The sequence below is a fragment of the Melospiza melodia genome, chromosome 29, assembly GCF_035770615.1.
Source record: "Melospiza melodia melodia isolate bMelMel2 chromosome 29, bMelMel2.pri, whole genome shotgun sequence".
Classification (NCBI taxonomy): Eukaryota; Metazoa; Chordata; class Aves; order Passeriformes; family Passerellidae; genus Melospiza; species Melospiza melodia.
Window position 1 is genome coordinate 2,529,398 of NC_086222.1, and position 23,226 is coordinate 2,552,623.

The 23,226-nt window shown below is 45.8% G+C and overlaps 1 protein-coding gene across 1 annotated transcript in view; it reads left to right on the forward strand.

The window, feature by feature from the left end:
- Positions 1-22,291, forward strand: part of POU2F3 (POU class 2 homeobox 3) — a 51,137-nt gene extending 28,846 nt beyond the window's left edge. Inside the window, 10 exon segments of the mRNA XM_063178448.1 lie at positions 6,648-6,752; positions 7,943-8,045; positions 11,939-12,021; positions 12,562-12,744; positions 13,854-13,995; positions 15,166-15,302; positions 17,208-17,369; positions 18,981-19,047; positions 20,425-20,557; positions 21,632-22,291. Coding sequence (XP_063034518.1) covers positions 6,648-6,752; positions 7,943-8,045; positions 11,939-12,021; positions 12,562-12,744; positions 13,854-13,995; positions 15,166-15,302; positions 17,208-17,369; positions 18,981-19,047; positions 20,425-20,557; positions 21,632-21,671 — 1,155 coding nt within the window. The 3' untranslated portion in view covers positions 21,672-22,291.
- The last annotated feature ends 935 nt before the right edge of the window (positions 22,292-23,226 follow it).

A 23,226-nucleotide genomic window follows, 5' to 3' on the forward strand; every position in this document is an offset into this window, starting at 1 on the left:
TCCCAGTGCCAAAAAGCGCCAGGGAGCAGCAGGAGAGGCCTGTGGAGCTGGGATGGAGCCAGCCCCAGCCTGATTCTGAGCTAATTCCTCCTAAAATGCACTGGGGAGTGTGTCCCCACCCAAGGGCAGTGTGGGCATTGTCCCCACGGGTGATTAATCCAGGGATACCCACACAGAGCCAGATGTTTGCAGAAGGCAGAGATTCCTCCCCATGGGCAAGGGATGCACGGAAAAAACAAATTAAAAAAAAAAAAAATTTCATGCAGGGCAGATTCTCAGCCCAGAAAATCCCAATAAGGCAAATTTGGAGAGGAGCAGGAACGTGCTCGGGCTCCAGGGGACCTGTGTGAGCTTGCAGGAGGGCAGGGGAGCAGCCATGGAGTGGTGTGTGTGAAATCAGGGTGATAAGGAAAGGGGCAGGGATGCAGCCCAGGGTGGGAGCAGAGCAGATAAGCACGGAGGTGTAGGCAGAGGTGGAGTTCTGGAGAGGTTTGGGAGTTGGGCAAGTGAAATGTGGAGAGCGAGAGGTGCAGGGAGCAGTGCTGCAACCCACAGAGGGCTGGGGGAGCCCTGGCAGGGAGACAGGGCAGAAATCCCAGCCTTGATGGTGGGAAATGGTGCTCCACCATAAAATATTCAAATTAAGACGCTGCAAACATTTTTTTCAATTTTACAGTGATTGACTGAACACTTGCTTTTTTGGACATCAGATTCCACAAGTTATTTTTAAATAATGACACATGAAAAAAATGAATTCCCAAAATTTTAGGCCGAGTTTTAAATGTGTGTTGCATCATGTCCAATGAAGTTATGGGTGGACCATGGGGTGATGGGGAATAGTTGTGCCTTCCTGGCATCCAGTCATGAGTGGAGTTCCCCAGAGCTCAGTACTGGGGACAGTTCAGTGTCTTTATCAGTGATCTGATAAATGATCAAGTTGGTAGATGACACCAAGCTGGGTGGCAGTGTTCATCTGCTGCAGGGCAGGAAGGCTCTGCAGAGGGATCTGGACAGGCTGGATCCATGGGCAGATCCCATTTCCCATGCTTTGGGTGCAGGTTCTGGCCACTCTGACCAAGAAAAGGCATCTCCTGTTGAATGCTCCCAGTCTGGGATGCCCACAGGGAAGGCACCACGTGCCTGGGTATCCCTGCTGAGAGGGAAGGTGCTGTAAGTTGATTTTTCAGTGTTTTTCCAGCAGTTCTGTGCCCCTGAGAGCACCCAGAGGCTCTGAGCTCCCCAGGCTGTGGGGCAGGACCCTCCAACCTGGAGAGGTTTGGGAGTTGGGCAAGTGAAATGTGGAGAGAGAGAGGTGCAGGGAGCAGTGCTGCAACCCACAGAGGGCTGGGGGAGCCCTGGCAGGGAGACAGGGCAGAAATCCCAGCCTTGATGGTGGGAAAATCATTTCCCATGCTTTGAGTGCAGGTTCTGGCCACTCTGACCAAGAAAAGGCATCTCCTGTTGAATGCTCCCAGTCTGGGATGCCCACAGGGAAGGTACCACGTGCCTCGGTATCCCTGCTGAGAGGGACAGTGCTGTAAGTTGATTTTTTTTCAGTGTTTTTCCAGCAGTTCTGTGCTCCTGAGAGCACCCAGAGGCTCAGTGGGGTTCTGGCCAGGTGTCACCCTGAGCGTGGCCAGGCAGGGCAGGTGCTCTCCCCACCTCTGCTGTGGTTCTCCTCTCCCTGCGCCACAGGTGATCATTTGAGGTTCGGCACAGCAAAGTGGGGATGACTTTTCTCTCCCTTCCCTGTTTGTTTGGAAGCAAAATTTCCAGGGAAGAGCTGTATCAGAGAGCCCACAAGAGCTGCATGTGGTTGTGTTTGTTTTCTCCTGCCGAGCGTGCAGCTTGGTTGCTCCTGAAGTTTTGCCTTCCCACCCCTGCTTTGACTCCAGCTCAGCCATTTCCATCCCAAGCTGAAGCTGAGGACAAACCCTATCAGATCTCAGCTCAATTAATAAACTCAAAGGCCTCGTGGAGGGCGATGCAGGTGTGCTGAGGTTTGGGATTGCATTTGAATTTGCCATGGCTGAGCTTTAGGACAGTTTGGGAGTTGATCCCACGCTGAATTCCTCTCTGTGATGCTGACAGCTTCCAAAAATCCCCAGCTTTCAGTGGGATACAAACGTTGCAGGGTGAATATCGTGGCACTGACATAAAGGTTTCCTGCCTTCTTTCCAGGTGGCTGTTAATCCCTGCTGTATGTGCAGGATAGTACATGTGGAAATAGTAATTGCAACCCCATTATTACTACTATTATTATTGCCATAATTTATTATTAGTGTGTTTTTTATTTTATGGGGCCCACGTGCGCGGGTAATTCACGGCGGAGCGCTTACGCCATCCCAAGGTGGGAAGGCTCAGCGAGCTGCAGGAGCCTCAGATCCAGCTTAATTCCTGTTTCCAGCTTAAATCCTCCTCCCTGAGCCCCAGGCAAAGGGTTTTGGGGCAGCTTGGGGCAGCCCTGCTGTGCTGAGGAGCACTTTGGGGTGACTCAAAGCGTTTTGGGGTGACTCAGAGCTGTTCCTTCTCTGGGTGCTCCAGACCCTCTGTGTGCACCTGATCCTCCCCTCCCCTCTGCTCTGCAGGGCTGGGAGTGAGTCAAACCCCCAAACTCGGCTCTGACTGTGAGATAAGGCAGATGTGGAGGCAGATAAGAGCGTTTCAAAGAGGTCACTGGCTAAACAGGAGCTTCACAACAAATGGGGGTGTCTGCATCTCCCACTGATGTGGTTCCTGCCTGATAACTGGTGAGGAGAGGGCTGCCAGGGCTTGGGTAGGAGAGATCCAGACCTGGAATTGGGAGAGGATTGGAGGCTCTGAATTGGTGGCCGAGTGAGGAGGATGATGGAGCACTCTGTGTGTCACACCAGGAGCTCATCCCAAGGAGAGTTTTGTGGGGAAGACATTGAGATTATCCCTAAACTGGGATTCCCCATGGAGGGCTCCAGCCCAGCCAGCAGGATCCAACCACCAGCCCATGGAATCTGAAGGGAATTCAAGCAGAGCTGCTCTTCCCAATTTCCCAGTTTTCCAGAGCTCTCCAAGATGTCTGCAGGATGTTTTCACGAGCCGAGCGTTTGCCAGAAGTTCACAGATCAGTTACAAAACAGATGTACCTTTCTCTTTTTTTTTTTTTTTTTTTTTTTTCCTCTCCCCTTCTTCCTACTGGTAAGGAAGAGTTTGTGCAGTAATTGCAGGCAGGTTGGGAGATGTTTTCTTCATAATTCTCCTTCTTATGAAATGTTTATGAAACACCTTCCACAAATCAGTTACGCAAGCGGGCTCCGGAGCTTTGATCATTTTCCATCACCCTCAATGTGTTTCTTAGTTTGTTTTGCTTTTTGTTTTTGTGTTTAGGCCAGAGATAGGTAAGAAACCATCCATCCTTGCAGCTGTTCGAGCCAACTTCGGAAGGGACTCTCTCTTTTGCAGCCAGTCACCCTTCCTGTGTTTTTCATTCCGTTTGCTCGGGGGCTGACCCTGTTTCGAGGCTGTGAAAACATCCAAACATCCACTTGAGATTTGCAAGTGTGATTCCTGCCCTGGCCCAGGGGAGCTCCCGTGCCTCCAGCTGCCGTTACCTGCTCCCAGCCCTGCCCTGGGCCTCCCCTCGGGCCCCAAAGGGAGGAAGGTGCTGGAGATTCACAGCCAGGAGCCCCCACACCTCACCCCAGCCGTGGGCATTTGCAGGTCCTGCTCTTTGCCCCGCTCGTTTTTTTTCCACGGGATGGTTTGGGTTGGAAGATTCCTTGGCATGGGCAATGAAGCTTCCACCAAACCAGGTTGCTTTCCTTAAATTTCCTGCTTTCCTGTTATTTTTTCCGAGTAAGATTCGGTGGGAACAAAGTCTCTCTATTACTTTCTTGTTCTCCTTTCCCCATCCATGATCATCCTATAAAACCAAGATCCTGAGCAATCCTGGTGGGATCTGCTCCTGCTTTTACCCAAATCACTGTTTCTCACTTGCAGAGCTCCCATCAAATACCCCCACGAGGTGATTCTCTGAGGATTTCATCATTTCAACCTTGGTTTTTTAATTTTTGGTTCCTCAAGGTAAACTCTTTCCATATTTGCAGGCATTTTCTGCAAATCTGAGGCAGATGCACTGGGAAAGGAGGAGGCAACTCCTCCCCTCGTTTTATTAATTTGAAATTTACATTATTTTAAGGGAGTCTCATGATATTGAGTGGCCTCGCCCACAATGTGTGTGGTTTTTTGGGGTTTTTTTGGGTTTGGGTTTTTTTTTTTTTTAATGTGCACTTGGCAATATTGCTGGTTTAACCAGGGAAAAAAAACCAAAAGAGTGGGATTTGCATAAACCATCCCCAAAATTTTGGATAGATCCCGACCTCCTAATGAACAATTAGCCAGCTGCACAGAGGGAAGAGGAAGAGGAGGGCGAGGTAAATTTGAGCCTGAACCCAATGGAAATAGGTGCAAGGGGGAGAAGGATTTGTCAAGAACCAGAGCCCGGGTTCCCGCCCACTGCGCAGGAGGGAGAATTCCAGGGCCGGGGGAAGGAGCAGTGGGAGATGTTGTTGTTGTTTTTGAGTCGGGAGCCGGTGCTCTGCCAAACCCACCTCCCGTTCTCACATCCAGCCATGCCGGGATGCGGCTACACACCCCTTTGTGCCTGGAGCGCCGCCAGCTCGTCCCGCTTGGCAGCTGCAAAAATTGATTTCAGTTTGGAAATGGCTCGTGCCTCCTCAACACCCCACAGCTCAGGCAGGATCCTCAGCCCGGCTCTCTGAGACGCCAAAATCTTCAATTTCTTGGGACTGCTCAGCCTTGGATGAAGCAGGCAAAAGTTAATTTTTAATTTTTTTTTTAACAACTTTTTAATTTTTTTTTTCTTGTTTTTCTCCAATGGATTCTTTTTAATGCAAAGAACCACGTGCCTGCAGTGACTGGATGGTTCAGGGGTAACGGGGTGTCCTCCTGAGCCTTTTTGCCTGACGTTCAGTGACTTATCGCTGCCGATAGCGATCGAGAAGATCTTTCCACCTGATTTTTTTGCTGTTTTTTTTTTCTGCCCTGCCAGGCTAAGAGGGATGATCATGCCAACCTGAAAGGTAGGAAAGAGCTGGAATTCGTAGCATGTCTACCTCTTGCTGCAAGGAGCTGGGATTATTGCAAAACGAGTTTCGGCGGTGGCCAGAGCTCGAGTTGTAATGAAAGGGGGTGTTGTAATCACCTTCCCTCCGAGCAGCACCTTCCAAAATGCAGAGGGGAACATTGCAGCTCCCTGTTCTGGAGCTGTTGAGCTTCTTGTGATCCCGTTTTCCCCCCTCGTGGAGATCCATCAAAGCTTGGACTCGATGGTTGTAGAGGTCTCTTCCAACCGGAATTATTCCGCACGTTTCTTTGCTTTGCTCAAATGGGCAGAAAAGCTCCTGCAACCCCAAAATACTCGCTCGGGATGGGGTTTGTGGAGCTGGATTTCTCATCCCCCTCTGCTGGCAGGAGGCTGCAGGGCCTCAAGGCCCCATCAGTGGGGCAAAGACCCTGCTCACCTTTGGGGGATGTTTTGGGAGGGATCTGGTGGGAACACCTGGGGATGTTCTCTCCTTGGAGACAGGGTGAGTCTTCAGGAGTTTCAAGTTGGGTCCTTGGTAGAGTCCTCCTGGTTTTTCCAGTTTTTGGGAATTAGAGGCTCTTCTTGCTGTGATGAGGAGTAACCCTTGTTCAGTGTTGAGAAAAGGTTTGGGTCAATCTTTTCTTGGAGGAGAGTTCTGTATCTTTTACCTGTCCCCTGTGCATGGACACTCCTCACTGACCTTTCAGGAATTTACCTAAAAACTTCCAAAATCCTCCCCTCCCTCCTGTCCCAGTCAGCAATACCAAAAGACTTCAGCTTCTACAATAATTGGAACACATTTTTATTATTACTTCGTAATAAATTTTTTTTTAAAATGCATTAGCAAAGTTAGAAATGAATGTAGAGATTGAGGAATAAACCAGAAACAAGGATTCAGTTCTGGTCCCAGGGTAAATTTTTTTCTAAGAATATGGATTTTAAAATCATTATTTTCTTGTGGATGAGAACTTTGCAAGAACATAAAGTAGCTCAAAAAGACCACTGGACACCTGTGGAAATTTTCCAGTTATTTTTCCACAACTTGTAATTGAGGAAGGAGATTTTCCTTGCAATTTCTTGTTGCTTTTTGGTAGAAATTGAACAAATTAATTTGATGCCTGGAGTGCTGCATTTTCAATTCTAGGAGATAACTCTGCTTTTTTGAGGTCTTTTCCTTCATGACCCATCCTTTCCCATCCCCTTGTACCGTTCTCTGTTTTGTTCAGGGGAAAATGAGAGGTTTTCCATGTCCAGCCCTCCTATCGGGGATCTGGAAAGGAGAATTGCTTCTTGACTTCACTAAAACTCCACAAAAGGCTTTAAACTTTGAAAAGCTGCTTGAAATTGGTTGTTTTCCTGAAATGTTTTAATTGAGCAAAGTGCTTGGCAGAGCAGGAGAGCTGTCCATGGGGTAGAGTGGGGAGCAGCAGTGTGGAATAACCCTGATTTTCAGCGATGGAAACAGCACAAAAATCCCTGAGAGGAGCCTCCTCCAGCCTCCTGGATCCCAGCTGCCCTCTGCTCACCCCTGCTCCCTAATTCCACCATTCCTTTGCTCTTTTTGCAGATTAAAACCGAGGACCTCAGCGACTCCTTGCAGTCTGCCATCCCCCCTCGGTCGGGGCACCTCGTGCAGGGATCATCCATGATGCCAGGGAGCCAAATTGCAGGGGTGAGTGACCTGAATCCCAGGAAAAGGGGCTGCTCCTGATCCCCTCCCCAAATTCTTTTTGCCAGAAAGGGTGAGGAACACTGAGGTGGAAAAGTGAATCCTCATCTTCCTCCTCCTCGGCTTTTCCTCGTGGGTTCAAAGTTGGGCCGGGCACGTGCTGGGGTGATATTTCCTCTGAGGGTTTGAAACCACCCCATGGTCAGGAAATCCTTTGGACTGGGAATAATTGGAGGCTGAGACAGCACCGTGGGGAAGTGTCTGATAATGCTGGCCCTGCTCTTCCTCATTCATGAGTGTCTGGTTAATGCCATTGCTGGAGATAGGGTTCTACACCAGATTAACTCCTAATCTCAGCCTCTTGTTGCCTCAAATTGATTTACACCAGGGGAGAAATTAATTCCTCCAGGGAATTTTTTTTTTCCTAAGGTAAAAATGTGGAGTTCAGCACTGAACTCCTCAAGGGAATATTTTTTTTACCTAAGGTAAAAAATTGTGGAGTTCAGCACTAACTCTTGTTAAATTCTAGTGGGAGTTGGATGCCAGGTGGCCACAGAAGTGCTCAGGAATCCTTTCTCCTCTTCTTTCATGGGTATTCAGATCCATGATACAATTTAGGGATTCTTCAATTCCCCCCAGTCTTCAGAACAGTGCTGTGGGAAGCAGTGTTGGTGAGCTGGGACAGCCTGCTGCAATCTGCTGAGTGATTTCAGGCGGTGGAAATGCTTTATCTGAAGAAAAAGCTCTGGAAATGCTTCATCTGAAAAAAACTGAAATCTGAGAGGTCTCACTGTTCTAACAACCAGAGCTTGATTGCCTCAAAAATGTCTTTATCAAGAGTTAACTTTTCCAGGGAAAAGCAGCCACTTCTCCACATGGATGTCTCCATGCACCAAATTCTTCTCCTATACTTGAAACTTTTGGACCTCCAGCCCCAAAATTCCCCAAACTCAGTGAGATTTCTTCTCCTGCACCTGAAACCTTTGGATCTCCAGCTCAAAAATGTCACCAAGAGTTAACTTTTCCAGGGAAAAGCAGACAATTCTCCACATGGAGGTTTCTGTATGCACAGAATCTTCTCTCGCACCTGAAACTTTTGGTCCTGCAGCCCCTTAAAATGCAGAAATTCAGCGTGGATTTGAGAGGAGCATAAATCCTTGAGTTTTATTGTTCCCTTTGCTTTTTTTCTGCAGGACATGAGCTCTCTCCACACCCTGCAGCAGCTGGTGTTGCTTCCTGGGCACATGCAGTCAGTCCCCCAGTTCCTCCTGTCCCAGTCTCAGGCAGGACAACAAGGTAAGAGAAGGAAAAGTTGAAATTATTCCTTTTTTGGGCTACCTAAAAACAGAGGTCAGACCAAACTGAGAGAATAAAAGCAGTTCTGTTTATTGAAGGGCCTTCAGGTAAATCTATAGCAGATAAAACCCACCCAAAAATGGAGAATTGGTCGTGGATTTCGCACTTTTATAAAGTTTGGTCCATTTGCATTTTGGGGGTGAATTTTCCAATTCCAGCTTCAGCTGATGAAGTCATTGACCCCAAGTTTGCTGCCCCCAACTCCCTTTTGTTTCCATCTCTGGGCCCTGAGGCAGTGAGGTGTCCTTGAGTGCCAGGCCTGGAGAGGAATTGTTGTGTCTGCCCCAAATGGGAAACTGCACACTGTGTGTGGGGTTTGGAGTTACACACTAAAGAACTGCAGGGTTACAAATAGATGGGGAAAAAAAAATATTAAATATAATTTATTATCATTGGTAGTATTAATATTAATATTAAATATGATATCATCTCTTTCAAACATGTAGAAAATACAAAAGTTAAAATCCTGGAGAGGAATTGTTGTGTCTGCCCAGAATGGGAAGCAGCAGCTCCCACTGTGTGTGGAGTTTGGGGTTCAACACTAAAGAACTGCAGGGTTACAAATAGATGGAAAATATAATAATATACTATTATTAAATATAATGTATTGTTATTGGTGGTAGTAGTAGTAGTATTAAATATAATATCATCTCTTTCAAATAGATGGAAAATAGAAAAGCTGAAATCCTGGAGAGGAATTGTTGTGTCTGCCCAGAATGGGAGAGCAGCAGCTCACACTGGATATGGAGTTCAGAGTTACAAACTAAAGAACTGCAGGATTACAAGTAGATAGAAAATATAATAATATACTGTCATTAAATATAATTTATTATTATTGGTAGTAGTAGTAGCATTAGTATTAAATATCATATAATCTCTTTCAAATAGAAGGAAAATAGAAAAGCTGAAATCCTGGAGAGGAATTGTTGTGTCTGTCCAAAATGGGGAAGCAGCAGCTCCCACTGTGTGTGGAGTTTAGAGCTATGCAATAAAGAACTGCAGGTCACAAATGGATAGAAAAATATAGAAAATAAAAATATAGAAAATAAAAATATAGAAAATAAAAATATAGAAAATAAAAATATAGAAAATAAAAATATAGAAAATAAAAATATAGAAAATAAAAATATAGAAAATAAAAATATAGAAAATAAAAATATAGAAAATAAAAATATAGAAAATAAAAACATAGAAATATAAAGCGACAGAGATGGATAAATATTTAAACACCTCCCTTCTGGTGGAGGTTTTTCCCAGGGTGATGCTGCCCGGGATGATCCCAAATCCACGCGGGAGATGCTGTGGCACTTCTTGCGCTCCTCGAGTGCCACCTTGGGGCCAGGCAGCGCTCGCAGCCTGGAATTCCCGCAGAGCAGCCGAGGAGCTGCTCCCTCCCGCTCCTCATTAATCGCAGAAAGCTCATCAGAGCTCGGGCCGATCGTTTGGAGGGAGGGGAATTGCAGGGAAGGAGCAGCTCTGGGATGAGAGGGAGAGGTTTGGATATTTGGATATTCCCTGCTGCCAAAATCAGCTCCAGAAAGGCATTGAGGACTCACTGTGTGCTTGAGAAACTCCCTGTAATTCTGTTTTTACCCCCAATATTCTTCCAGCATTTCTCCCACCCCGGGGATGTTTCAGGCTTTAATTCGTAACCTGACAGATCCAAGGGGATTTGGATCCTTTGCTCGTGCTTTGATTTATCCCAGCACAGATCTCCCTCCACACGAACTAAAATTCAGGATTATAACATTAAATCTCTGCAGCTTGAGCCCTCTGCTTCACACACTCCAAAAGCAAGTGGGGAATTTATTTCTTCCTGACAGGATATAAATTCTCCTCTCTGCCAAATGACACTGAGTGATGGATAAAGATACTTGATGTATATTTACAAGTAATTTTGAATTTGTTTGTTTGAAATATGGTCAGGACAATCTATTCATTGCTGCCTTGCTTTTATTCATGAATAATAAACATCTTTTACTGCAAAGCAGAACTTGCTGCCTTGGAGAGATTGGAATTTATCTGTTCAGTGATTTTTTTTGGCAGCTCTGTTTGCTCGTGACCCCTTCCAGTTCCAGGCTTGACCAGGGCTGGATATTCTGGCCAGGAGCTGGATTTTTGTGCACTTTGTATGGCTGATTGCCAGGGTTTAATGATCCTTTTGCCACATGCATGCACAGCCAGTGGGGAGTGAAAATGGAGAGGAATTTGGTTCAAGTGGAGTTTTCTTCCTCCTGAAGAAAGGCAGAAAATATTCCAGAATTGTCTTTGGGGCCATCAGGGAATGAAGTGGAATTTGGTTCAAGTGGAGTTTTCTTCTTCCAGTATTCCAGAATTGTCCCTGTGGCCATCAGGGAATGCCCTGAGTGTCTCCTGATTTTGGACTGTGGGTCCATAAACGGATTTTGGGGCTTGGCTGGGGGCTGAACCTTTCCCACAAGAATATGAATTTCGGTTTGTTTGTGTTTTGAAGCTGTCAGATCAACTCCCAGCTCTTATTCCCAGTGAAACCAAACACCTGAGTCAGGGGTGGGAGAGTCTGTAAGGATGGGAATGAGCAGCCAAGGAGATTTTGGGAATCCTGTCAGCCTGAACGTCGCTGCTGAAATCTCCATCTCAGCTGTCAGACCGGTGATTCCTGAACCCAGCCTTCATTTTCCCTCAGAGCTGAGGTGTTCAATCATGATTTTAAAGACTCCAAATGACAGAGCATCTGCCATGTCCCAAGGCAAAGCCATTGCAGTGATTAATTACCTGCACTGCTAAAAATGAGCACCTCATTACCAGCCTGGATGTGAAATTTGAAGTTGTTCCAGCGTTAGGGAAATCTTATTCCAAACCCAGCCTGAGTAAATAAATGGGATTTTGCACATCAGATCTAAATTAAATAAGAAAAGGCAGAGAGGGGGGCAGTGATTGATTTTGGAGATTATCTGTTTTCCTTTTTATTAGCAGAAGTCCATAAATTTCTACGGATCTCCCTGTAATTGTCAGTTATAATCAATTAAATATATTGACTGCTCTGTGCAAGGCTATAAATCCTCACTAAATTCTATAGGTTTCACTCACAATGGACTTGAAACCAACTAAATTTCTGGGGAACTACACAACCTAATCCTGTAGGACATTCCCTCTAAGAGATATAGGCTTGTACTTGGCAGTTTGTCAAGGAAGCAATTACACCCTCTCCATAAATCCCATTTTTTGTTGGGTTTATGGATTTCCCTTCTTTCTTCCTTTCATCATTTCGTGTCAGCTGCGACGTTCTGAAAGAAATTCAATTTATTTGAAATACAGTAGGGTAGGAAAGAAGGGGTCAGAAGGCCTCCAAATGACATTTGAAAATGAAATGTAGAATTGAGAGCAGAGTGGGAGGGCTCATGAGATTAGCTGGAGGATCAAGGTTTTTTTAGCAAGATCAAGTGGCTGAAAGTTGGAGTCACAAGGGCTTATATTGGAACTAAGATGTCCATTTTTCTAAGTGCTGCAATAATTAAGAACTGCGAGAAATCCCCAGGAAGGATGTAGAAAATTCTCTGCTGCTTGGCACCTAAAATCAAGATTAGAGGTGTCTAAAATGCCTGAGTGTGATGAGTGACACGCAGGGATCAGCAAATGAGATATTTCACTTCTCCCATTATTGTAATGATCCCTTGCAGGCTCAAAAGCCACGGGAAGAACCTTTTATTTCTCATAATCCACTCAGAGCCAGACACGTTCCTAAGGGCTGAAATTCTTATATTTTGGGCAAGAAATAACAAATGGAGCTTCGCACTCCGAGCTTCCCTGGGGGTGTTCACTGACCAGAAATGTCTCTTTTTTTATCTCCTCAGCTTTGCAGCCAAACCTCCTCTCCTTCCCTCAGCAGCAGGGCAGCCTCCTCCTCTCCCAGCCCGGACCCAGCCTGGCCTCACAGGTAAGAACACACCTGAGGGTGGGTAAGAATGTCGCAGACATCCTTTCATGAAAATCCTTTTCTTGAGATTTTTTTTCTTCTTGAGAAGCTGGGAGGCCTCAGGAACAAAATGCAAACAATGGTTATCTGCTGCTGTGGAATGCAACAGGTGCATCTGGGATTGGTCTCATGGGGTTGTTTCTAATTAATGGCCAATCACAGTCAGCTCAGACAGAGAGTCTGAGCCACAAACCTTTATCATTCTTTTTTTTTCCCTATTCTTAGCCAGCCTTTTGATGAGAACTTTTTCTTCTATTCTTTTAGCATAGTTTTAATGTAATATATATCATAAAATAATAAACCAAGCCTTCTGAACATGGAGTCAACATTCTCATCTCTTCCCTCACCTGAAAACCCCTGTGAGCACAGTCACATAAGAACACACCTGAGGGCGTGCCAAACTCCCCCTGCTGCTCTAGGGAGGGCAGATGGCCCAGGAAACATTCTGGTTTTTTTTTATTTCTGTGACCCTGAGCATGTTTTTTGGGGTGTTTTGGACAGGCTGTGGGTCGCTCTGGCCTGCCTGGCTCCTCGGTTGAGCCCCACCTGGACGTCCCCCAGCACCTGCAGGTGGCAAAGCACCTGGCCCCAGCAGGGGCATCTGAGGAGCCCAGCGACCTGGAGGAGCTGGAGAAGTTTGCAAAGACTTTCAAACAAAGGAGGATCAAGCTGGGGTTCACACAGGTGAGAGGGAGGGGATGGGGGGAATTTGGGGCAGAGCTGTGTGTCGCTATAGGACGCGAAAAAACACAAGCGCACACCGCTGCTCTCAAGGTGAGGAAAAGGGGAAGTTTATTTCTGATTTTAATATTTATAGTTTTCTAAGAGTGACAGTGGATTGGAAAGTTTATTTTCTGATTTTAGCATTTATAGTTTTCTAAGAGTGATAGTGGATTGGAGGGTGACAGTGCCACCTCTCCAATGACACTGGACAAACCAACAGTCCATCAACTTTCTCCTCCTCCATAAAAGAATGCAAAACAAGGATTTATTTACAGAAAGTGTGTGAGAAAGTTCACTACAAGAATATCAATATCAGAAGGCTTAGAAAATCTTAAAAAAAACAGGGTGACATCTGTGGGTGAAGGAAAGGCTGGGTTAGGTAAATTTGGGTTATTTTGCAGCATTCCCTTCCAAATTCACAAAGAGAAAAACCCATCCTAGCACCTCACCACCATAACCTCGATGTCTGCACATTTTCCAATATTCAGAGGTGGGGGCAGACTCCTGGGGGGAATCAATCCCCTTTCCCTGGCAGGCAGGTCATGGAAGCAAGGCTGAAGCTATGCTGGCAGCAGCCTGAGGGGAAGTTTAGGCTACAAGAGGAATAAATCCTTCACTGAAAGAATGATTGGGCTCTGGAGTCACCTGCCCAAGGAAGCGGCAGAGTCACTGGACGTGGCACTCAGTGCCAGGGTTTATTTGATGAGGAGGTGTTGGATCATAGGTTGGACTCAATGATCTCAAAGGTCACAGAGTCACAGCATCACCAGGTTGGATGAGACCTTCAAGATCATCAAATCCAACCCAGCCACAACACCTCACCTAAACCATGCCACATCCAGGCTTTGTCAAACACACCCAGGGATGGTGACTCCACCACCTCCCCGGGCAGAACATTCCAGAACTCTATCAGTTTTTCTCTAAAACCTTTTTCCTGATATCCAACCTTGGTTCAGCTTGAGAGGCCCTCTCCAGGCTGGTTAATTGTGTGCCTCTGTGATTCTGCTGGGGCTGGGACAGCTGGGAGGGGTTTCCCTGTGCTCACTGTGGGGTTTGGGTGTCCCTGGCAGGGGGACGTTGGCCTGGCCATGGGGAAGCTCTACGGCAATGACTTCAGCCAGACCACGATCTCCCGCTTCGAGGCTCTCAACCTGAGCTTCAAGAACATGTGCAAGCTCAAGCCCCTGCTGGAGAAGTGGCTCAGTGATGCAGGTGGGTGACAGCAGGGCAGAAATGCCACTGGTGCCTTGGGAAGGCTGAGCTGGAACAGAGATTAGACAGAGCTAAAGAATAAAGCAGGGATTTATTAAAATCTCCTCAATGGATGCACCTGGGGCAGCACAAGAGCCCAGCCAGGGCTGCACCCGAGATGAACCAACATGGTCACAAAATGAACCCAAGATGACCCAAAATGGCCCCAAAATGCACGAGTGCTCCCGGGGTCTCTCCCTGGGATCAGTTCTGCTCCATTTGCACCTTGCAGTTCATTGTCCCATCCGAGCTTTAGCCCAGGCAGTCCCACCCTGCTTGTTTTTCTCTCTCCAGCCCACGGTGTTTGTGCTCCTGGGCTGAGATTTGGGTCATTTGTCCTTGGTGCCCAGCTGGAGCAGGAATTGTTTTGTCTCCCTGCTCTGTGCACAGAGCTCAGCATCCCCTGATGTGAACCCAGACCAACACACTAAAGCAGCACAGAACCTGAAAAATAGAAAAGCTGAAACCTGAAAGTCTGAAAAATAGAAAAGCTGACACCTGAAAGTCTGAAAAATAGAAAAGCTGACACCTGAAAATCAAAAATATAAAATCTGAAACCTGAGGCATCACCAGCAGCAGGAGAGGATCCATCCAGGACCCTCAAACCCCTTCAGCCCCTCGCTGTGGGAGCAGCTGCTGAGGGACCAGGCCAGGGGGAGCAGCTGGAAAAGGAAGGATTTCAGTGAGAGGGGAATCCCCTGGGGCAGCAGGGTTTGGGGTGGTGTCCTGTGCTGACCTCACCCTTCAGGATGTCTGAGCCATCGGTCACATCTCAGCCACCCCGAGCCAAATGCTTTGGTCACATCCTTTTCTGTGAGAAATGAATTTATTGGAACGCTCCTGGTGTCCCTGTCAGAGCAGGCTGGGAATCAGAATCACAAAGGAAAAACAGTGTGTGGGTTAAAACATTTTTCTTCTTTGATTTGGGCAAGCTCGTTGATGGATTTGGAGCAATTTTAATCATCATCAGAGGGAGGATCCACAATCCACAATTAATCTATTTTAGAAGGCACCTTTAAATTAATTTAATTTATTTTAGAAGACACCAGCTACTTTCATAGGAAGCATCTGGGAATGAAAACAACTCATTATCTTCTTGGATATCTCATTTTCCCCTCCCTCCTCCCTCAGAATCTGCTCCTTTGGATTCCTCCATGAGCACCCCCAACTCCTACCCCTCAGTGAACGAGATGTTTGGACGGAAAAGGAAGAAGAGGACCAGCATTGAGACCAACATCCGCTCCACGCTGGAGAAGAGATTCCAAGATGTGAGGGGAAAATCCTTCTCTCCCTCAGCCTGGCATTTGCAAGCCTGGGACACTGAGTCCTCTCAAGAAAAGAGGTTTTTTGGGGGTATTTATTTGATATCAGGTTGAAGAAGCAAAAAGAAAGTGTTAAACCCAAAGGAGTTCCCAATTATTTGAGAGTAGGTTAAAAGAATGCTTGAAGGACTTAACAGGTAAAGTGTTAAACCTAAAGAAATTCCCAATTATTTCCCTGTTGAATGTTATTCTAAGGGAATTACAATTTTAGCACCATATTTCCCCATTATCACTGGGGCCAAAGCTGATCTCTGCACCCAGTTCTGTTCTGTGTGAGTTGCAGAAGTGTCACAGGAGCTCTGTGGCCACAATGTCCCATTGAGCAGCTCTTCTGAGACCCCAGAACTTCTTGCTCCAAATGTTTTTCCTGAACCCATTCAAAAGTTGAACCCTTCTACTTTTTAAGCTCCAAGAATTTCAGGAAAAATCACTACAGGCATCAAAGAGAGCTTTAATCAATAGGACTAAACTGTGCCTTGGAAACTTCTCAAATCAAAACTGTTCCTGAGCTTGTTTTTCCTTGTTTTTTCCCTCCTATCAAAACTTGCTCAGTCCTCATCAGATCATTTTAGCAGCTCATTTTTAGCTGGTAGAAGGCAATTCCTGCAATGGGAATATTATCTTGGTAGATTATATTATCCACCTCTGTGCCCGGTGGCTTTGACATTTCTGAGCTTCAACTCTGAGCAAACCCCACAGAGCCAAAAGGAATGAAAATAAATGACTCAGGGCAGGGTGGGCTCTTTAGAAATAACCTCTAGAAAGGTTATTTCCCTTTCTAAATGAGAAAGGGGAGGGACAGGCAGTGACTTTTGTGACCTCCTGTCCCCTGGATGGTGGCAGGGCCACCAGGTTGAGGCGAGCCCAGCTCTGATTTTGGTGCTGTTGAGCTCAAAGAGGGAAGAGATTTGTGCAATACCAGGGGCAGGAGCTGTGATTCATTTCCCCCCCCGACTCTGGGAGGGCTGATGTGGAACCTGAGGCACTTCGTGCTCCACAGAACATAATCTCTCACCCAAATATTTGCCCTCAGACTCAGACAGGGCTTTTGTCCCCTCCCAGCCCGCAGCCAACCCCACCCTTGTCCTCCCGGCAGCCCCTGATGCTTTTTGGGCTTTTAAACCTCCTGCTTCTCTCAGCAGAACTCCAAGCCCAGTTCTGAGACTTCCTTGTGAATTTTGGGGCTTTTTAACCTCCTGCCTCTCTCAGCAGAACCCCAAGCCCAGAGATCCCAGTTCAGAGATGCCCTTGTGTTGTTATTTGGGGCTTTTAAACCTTTTGCCTCTGTCGGCAGAACCCCAAGCCCAGCTCAGAGATTTCCTTGTGCTTTTTGGGTTTGTTTTACCCTCCTGCCTGTCTCAGCAGAACCTCAAGCCCAGAGATCCCAGTTCAGAGATTTCCTTGTGTTCTTTGGAGCTCTTAAACCTCCTGCCTTTCTCAGCAGAACCCCAGGCCCAGCTCAGAGATCTCCCTGTGTTCTTTGGGGCTTTTAAACCTTTTGCCTCTCTCCACAGACCCCCAAACCCAGTTCAGAGCAGATTTGTTGGGGGTTTTGGGGGCTTTTTTAACCTGCTGCCCCTCTCAGCAGAATCCCAAGCCCAGAGGTCCCAGTTCAGAGAATTCCTTGTGCTTTTTGGGGCTTTTTTTAACCTGCTGCCTCTCTCAGCAGAGCCCCAAGCCCAGAGATCCCAGCTGAGAGATCTCTGTTTGGAGATTGCAGTTCAGAGATCTCCTTGCGTTCTTTGGGGTTTTTTTAACCTGCTGCCTCTCTCAACAGACCCCCAAACCCAGTTCAGAGCAGATTTATTGGGGTTTTTTGGGGGCTTTTTAACCTTTTGTCTCTCTCAGCAGAACCCCAAGCCCAGCTCAGAGGAGATCTCCTTGATAGCAGAGCAGCTCTCCATGGAGAAGGAAGTGGTTCGGGTCTGGTTCTGCAACCGGCGCCAGAAGGAGAAGCGGATCAGCTGCCCCATGCCATCCCCCATCAAATCACCCATCTACAACTCCAGACTGGTGAGGGGGCTTGGGATGCAGCCACCTGACTGCAATCCCACCCAGAATTTATTATTTTTATATATATAATTATTTATATAATTATTTTTATATAATTATATAATTATATAAACATTTTATATATATAATATATATATAAAAATTTATATATATAATTTTATATATATAATTATTTATATAATTATTTTATATAATTCATATAATTATTTATATAATTATTTTTATTCCCTCCATTGAAAACAATCAGCTAAATTATAACAATTCATTAAGCGATAATTCTGTTTATTGAAAAAAGCGGAAAGAAAAGAAATTAAGTGATGATTCTGTTTGTTGAAAACATTGGAAAGAAAAGAGAAGTTCCCTAGGAGGAGTTGATTAGTTTAATTGTCGGATAATTTGTCAAATCATGATGCTATCCCAAAGCTTTTCCCCTTGAGATTGATGAAGGAAAGTCTTTCCCAAGAAAGGGAGGGTGAGGGATTTGGGATTCAGCCACCTGAGTGGAATCTCACCCAGAATTTATTATTTATATATACATATATAATTGTGTTTGATATATATATATATATATATATATATATATATATATATATATATATATATATATATATATATATAATTTATTAATTATATATATAAGATATATATAATTTATTAATTATATATATGTATAATTTATTATTATGCCATCCATTGAAAACAATCCGCTAAATTATAGCAGTTCATTAAGTGATAATTCTGTTTATTGAAAACACTAGAAAGAAAAGTTTCCAAGGAGGAATTGATTCGTTTAATTGTAGGATAACTAATTTAGTCAAATCATGATGCTATCCATATATATATATATAATTTATTGTTTTCAATGGATAGAATAATAATCAGCTAAATTATGATGATTCATTAAGCGATAATTCTGTTTATTAAAAACACTAGAAAGAAAAATTTCCTAGGAGGAATTGATTAGGATAATTGAGTCAAATCATGATGGTATCCCAAAGCTTTTCCTCTTGAGATTAATGAAGAAAAATCTTTCCCAAGAAAGGGATGGTGAGGGGCTTGGGATTCAGCCCCGAGTGGAATCTCATTCAGAATTTTTTTTTTATATATATATAATATAGATATGACATATATGTATAATTTATTATTTACATGAATATAATTTATTATTATTCCATCCATTGAAAACAATCAGCTAAATTATAACAATTCATTAAGCGATAATTCTGTTTATTGCAAACACTGGAAAGAAAAGACAAGTTTCCTAGGAGGAATTGATTAGTTTAATTGTAAGATAATTTAGTCAAATCATGATGCCATCCCAAAGCTTTTCCCCTTGAGATTGATGAAGGAAATCTTTCCCAAATTAATGGGAGATGAGGAATGGCACGCACTGATATCAATTTAGCTCCTTTTCTGCTGCTTCATTTAAGAGTTGCTTGGTGCCTTTGCCATTTAAAAGCGGCAGGAGCCTCCTCAGTGGATAAGAGATAGAATTTCAGAAATCCAAGATGAAATTCAGATTCTGCAGTTCCTGGCTTTTGGAATGCAGGGGGCTGCGAAGGGAGTGCAGGGTGTGATTTCTCCCCTCTCAGTGCCTCTGTTCCTGCCCAGGTCTCTACCTCAGGCTCCTTGGGGCCCCTCTCCGTCAATCCCGTGCACAGCACCATGCCTGGGACTGGTGAGCCTTGGGGACCCTCCCTTCCCTCCTTTGTCCTCTTCTCCCTGACCCCTCCATTTCTGGGTCACGTCTGCAGGATAATCTCAGTCAGAGCCCTGGCTTGGGCCAGGGGATGTGGCTAGAACAGCCCAGCTGTGCTGTGGGGTGGGGTGAAACCATGGAAAACACCGGGCAAAAGGACATTTCCACAGAATCCTGGGCTGGGGTGGTCAGGTTTGGGAGCCAGGCACAACTGGAGCCAAATAAAGGGTGGGTTAGAGTCAGATCTCTAGGGGTGGAGACCAGATTAAGGATGAGGATAAAGGGTGGAGATAGAAATACCCAGACAGAGGAACAGGGACATTCCTGGGGTCCCCCAACTTCCCCAGGGCAGGGAATCAGAGCCAGATAAAGGGTGGGTTAGAGTGAGATCTCCTTGGAGAGCTGAGATTCCCAAATAGGGGAACAGGGGATGTTCCTGGGGTTCCTCAGGGCAGGGAATCAGAGGAACCACATAAAGGGTGGGTTAGAGTCAGATCTCCGTGGACACCAAAATTCCCAGATATAGGAACAGGGGACATTCTTGGGGTTCCCCATCATCCCCAGGCAGGGAATCAGAGCCAGGTAAAGGATAAAGGATTAGAGTGAGATCTCTGTGGAAAACAAAAATTCCCAGATACAGGAACAGGGGATATTTCTGGGATCCCCCCCACCTTGCTCAGGGCAGGGAATCAGAGCCAGATAAAGGATGGGTCAGTGTCAGATCTCTGTGAAGATCAGAGATTGCCAGATAGAGGAACAGGGGACATTCCTGTGGTCCCCCCCACCTTCCCCAGGCCAGGTAATCAGGAGGGCCAAATAAAAGGGTGCGTTAGAGTCAGATCTCCTTGGAGGCCAGAAATTCCCAGATACAGGAACAGAGGATGTTTCTGGGGTCTCCCACCTTCCCCAGGGCAGGAGCAGGGAATCAGAGCCAGATAAAGGGTGGATCAGTGTCAGATCTGCTTGGAGACCTGAGATTCCCAGATACAGGAACAGGGGACATTCCTGGGGTACCCCATGTTCCCCAGGGCAGGGCAGGGAATCAGAGCCAGATAAAGGGTGGATCAGTGTCAGATCTGCTTGGAGACCTGAGATTCCCAGATACAGGAACAGGGGACATTGCTGGGTTCCCCCCACCTTGCCCAGGCCAGGGAATCAGAGGAGCCAGATAAAGGTGGGTCAACGTCAGATCTCTGTGGAGACCAGAAGTTCCCAGATACAGGAACAGGGGACATTCCTGGGTCTCCTCCACCTTCCCCAGGCTGGAGTCAAGGAGCCACGGGGTGGGCACAGGGATGGGGTGGGCGTGCTGGGGCAGGAGGAGCTGCCAGGCTCACGGTGCTCTGTCCCTCACAGTGACATCCTCGTGCTCCCCAGGGAACTCCAGCAGGCCCTCGTCCCCTGGCAGTGCCCTCCATGCCAGCAGCCCTGGCACAGCCCAGAGCAACTCCAAAGCTGCCATGAACTCCTCTGGCTTCAACTCTTCAGGGTAAGGCTGAAAAACCCCACAAAAAAAAAAAAACCCAAACCAACGCAGGGCATCGGGGAAAACACCGGGATCTCCAGGAAGAACAGGAAAACCCTTAGGGATTCCAGCAGTGTGGGGTGTTCCTGTGTGACCTCTCAGGGACAGGATGGGGGGGGTTGTTGGGGTATGTAAGTTGGATTTGGTGATATCTGAACAAGATATTTGGATTTGAGCTAGATATCTTGATTGGAAGAGAAAGCATTGCCAAATGACTTGGATTGTGGGCTAGACCCAACCTGTAAAATGTGGATTTGTAATCCAGATTTTAAATATTAGGAAGTGTCCCCATTCCTGTCTTCATACAAAATCTATTAGTTTGTGACTCTTAGAGGGGAAAAAACCCAAAATTGCTTCTTGTGAAAGTTCTCAGAGTCTGACCCAAGTGGTCAGGCTTCAGAATTTGATCCAACATCTTAGAAAAACAGGTTCTGTGCAAAATGCAATGCCAGGTTTAAATGTACCAAAGGTTTGAAAGATTTTGTGTAAAAAAAAAAAAAAAAAAGTGGGTCCCTTCCAGCTGAGGATATTCTGGGATGCTCAGGAGTGGCAGGATGTGATTTCTGCAGGATGTGCTGACCAAGGTCAGGTTGTGTGGTGGTGTTTGAGGGTCCAAGGACAAGGGAAAAGATGAGAATCTTGACTCCATCTTTCAGAAGGCTGATTTATTATTTTATGATATATATTATATTAAAAGAAAATGATCTATTAAAACTATACTAAAGGATAGAAGAAGGGATTTCATCAGGGGGCTTGAAAGGAATAGAAAGGAATGACAATAAAATCTTGTGGCTGCTCAGAGCCTCGACACAGGTGGCTGTCATTGGTCATTGAGTAAAAACAATTTAATAATTCTCCAAATCACATTCCAAAGCAGCAAAACATGGAGAAGCTGAAGCTTCTCAGAAGAAAAGATCTGGTGAAAGGATTTTTCATAAAATATGTCTGTGATGAGGTTGAGAATCAGGATGATTTTCGCTCCGAGATGGAACTTTTTATCCATTTATTCATTTATTTGTTGTTGCACGCTGCCCACAGCTCCTGGTACCGATGGAACCAGCCCACCTACCTCCACTGAGAGCTGGAGCAGCGAGGGCAGGAGCAGCTGTGCCTCCAGGCCGTGCAGCACCCACGAGTGATGCTCGGGGCCTCCAGTGCCTTCCACGGCCGCCTGCGCCAGGATCCGCCAGCAGCGGGGCTGTGCCGGGGCTCAAACTGCAGCCCAGCCCCACAGTGACACTGCCCCCCTTCCCCAGCCCCACAGTGGCACTGTGCCCCTTCCCCAAGCCCCCAGAGTGGCACTGTCCCCTTGGCCAAGCCCCCGCGGTGGCACTGTCCCTGCCGCTGTCCTCGCATGGCTCCTCCGCTTGCAGCGCCGCATCCTCCCGGGCAGGGCTCCTGCGCAGGACTCGCCTCTCTCTGTCTCTGCCTCTCTTTTCTCTCTGTCCCCACTGCCGTCCCAGAGGTCCCCAAAAGGAAGGAGGGTCCCTCCTGCTGTCCCTGTCACGCACAGCCCCCAAACTGAGCCGAGGTTTGAGTTCATTTCACCGCAGCCCCGTGGCTGGGTGGGAGCCTTGGTTTGCCCCCAAGGCTCTCCATCCGCTTGCTTTGCTCCTGCTCCCTTTCTAAAGGTGCTTTTTGTTGTTTTATTTTTCTTCTTTTTTTTTTTTTTTTTTTTTGTTAATTAAGTATTTTAGAGCCTTCTTATTTTTTCCTTTAAAAAAAAAAACAAAACCAAACAAATAACCAAAAAAAAAAAAATTGTCTTTTGCAAAACTTGTGTCCAGGTCTTGTTATTGCTGGAAACCTTGGGGGAAATTGGGATTTGTGTTGATTTACACAAATGAATGGGATGAAAATGAGTCTTGACCTTCTCTTTTTAATTTTTTTCCTCTTTTATTGGGTTTTATCTGATACTAAATAATAACAAGCTATTATTGAGATGCTCTCTGGTCTTTGAGCTGGAAGGAATTTATTTCCTGTTCTCTGTTTTTGTGCTCACATACTGTTGCTTGAGGTTGGTGTGTGGAAGTGTTTGGGAATTCCATAAGATTCCAAAGGAAATGTCAATTTTCACAGCAAATGGTTACAATTCCACTCTTATTTTTCCTTTATTTTTAATTAATTTTGGCTGATATGGGTATTCAAGATTAGCAGATAAGGACAAATTTAAACACTGATCTGAACCTTTGGGCTACTCTGTCTTATTTTACTTCCTGCATGACTTTGGAGAAAGGACTTGATCCCTGATAGGCAATGGTGATGAAAATCCAATTTCCTTCTCCCAGTGCTCAATTTGTGCCAAACTGCAGAATTTAGGAAATTATGAACATCCCAACTGATTCTCCTGCCACCCATCACCGAGGACATTTATTAACCCAAACCCCTGCACTGCTGTAGTTTCCAGCTCGTTTCCACTGTGAAAACCTCAAATTATTTCATAGATTATCAGCAATTATTTCAACAGTGAGCTCTGATTGTCTTCATAACCTCAGCCTGCACGTTTCACCCAGGAATTCCTGAATTAACTCCTGGGAGCTGAGCTGTAATTTGTATTTTGCCTTCAGAGTTATATGACTCAGTCCAGGCTTGCAGAGGTTTGTGAGCCCCTTGATCAAAAGAGATTAAAAATA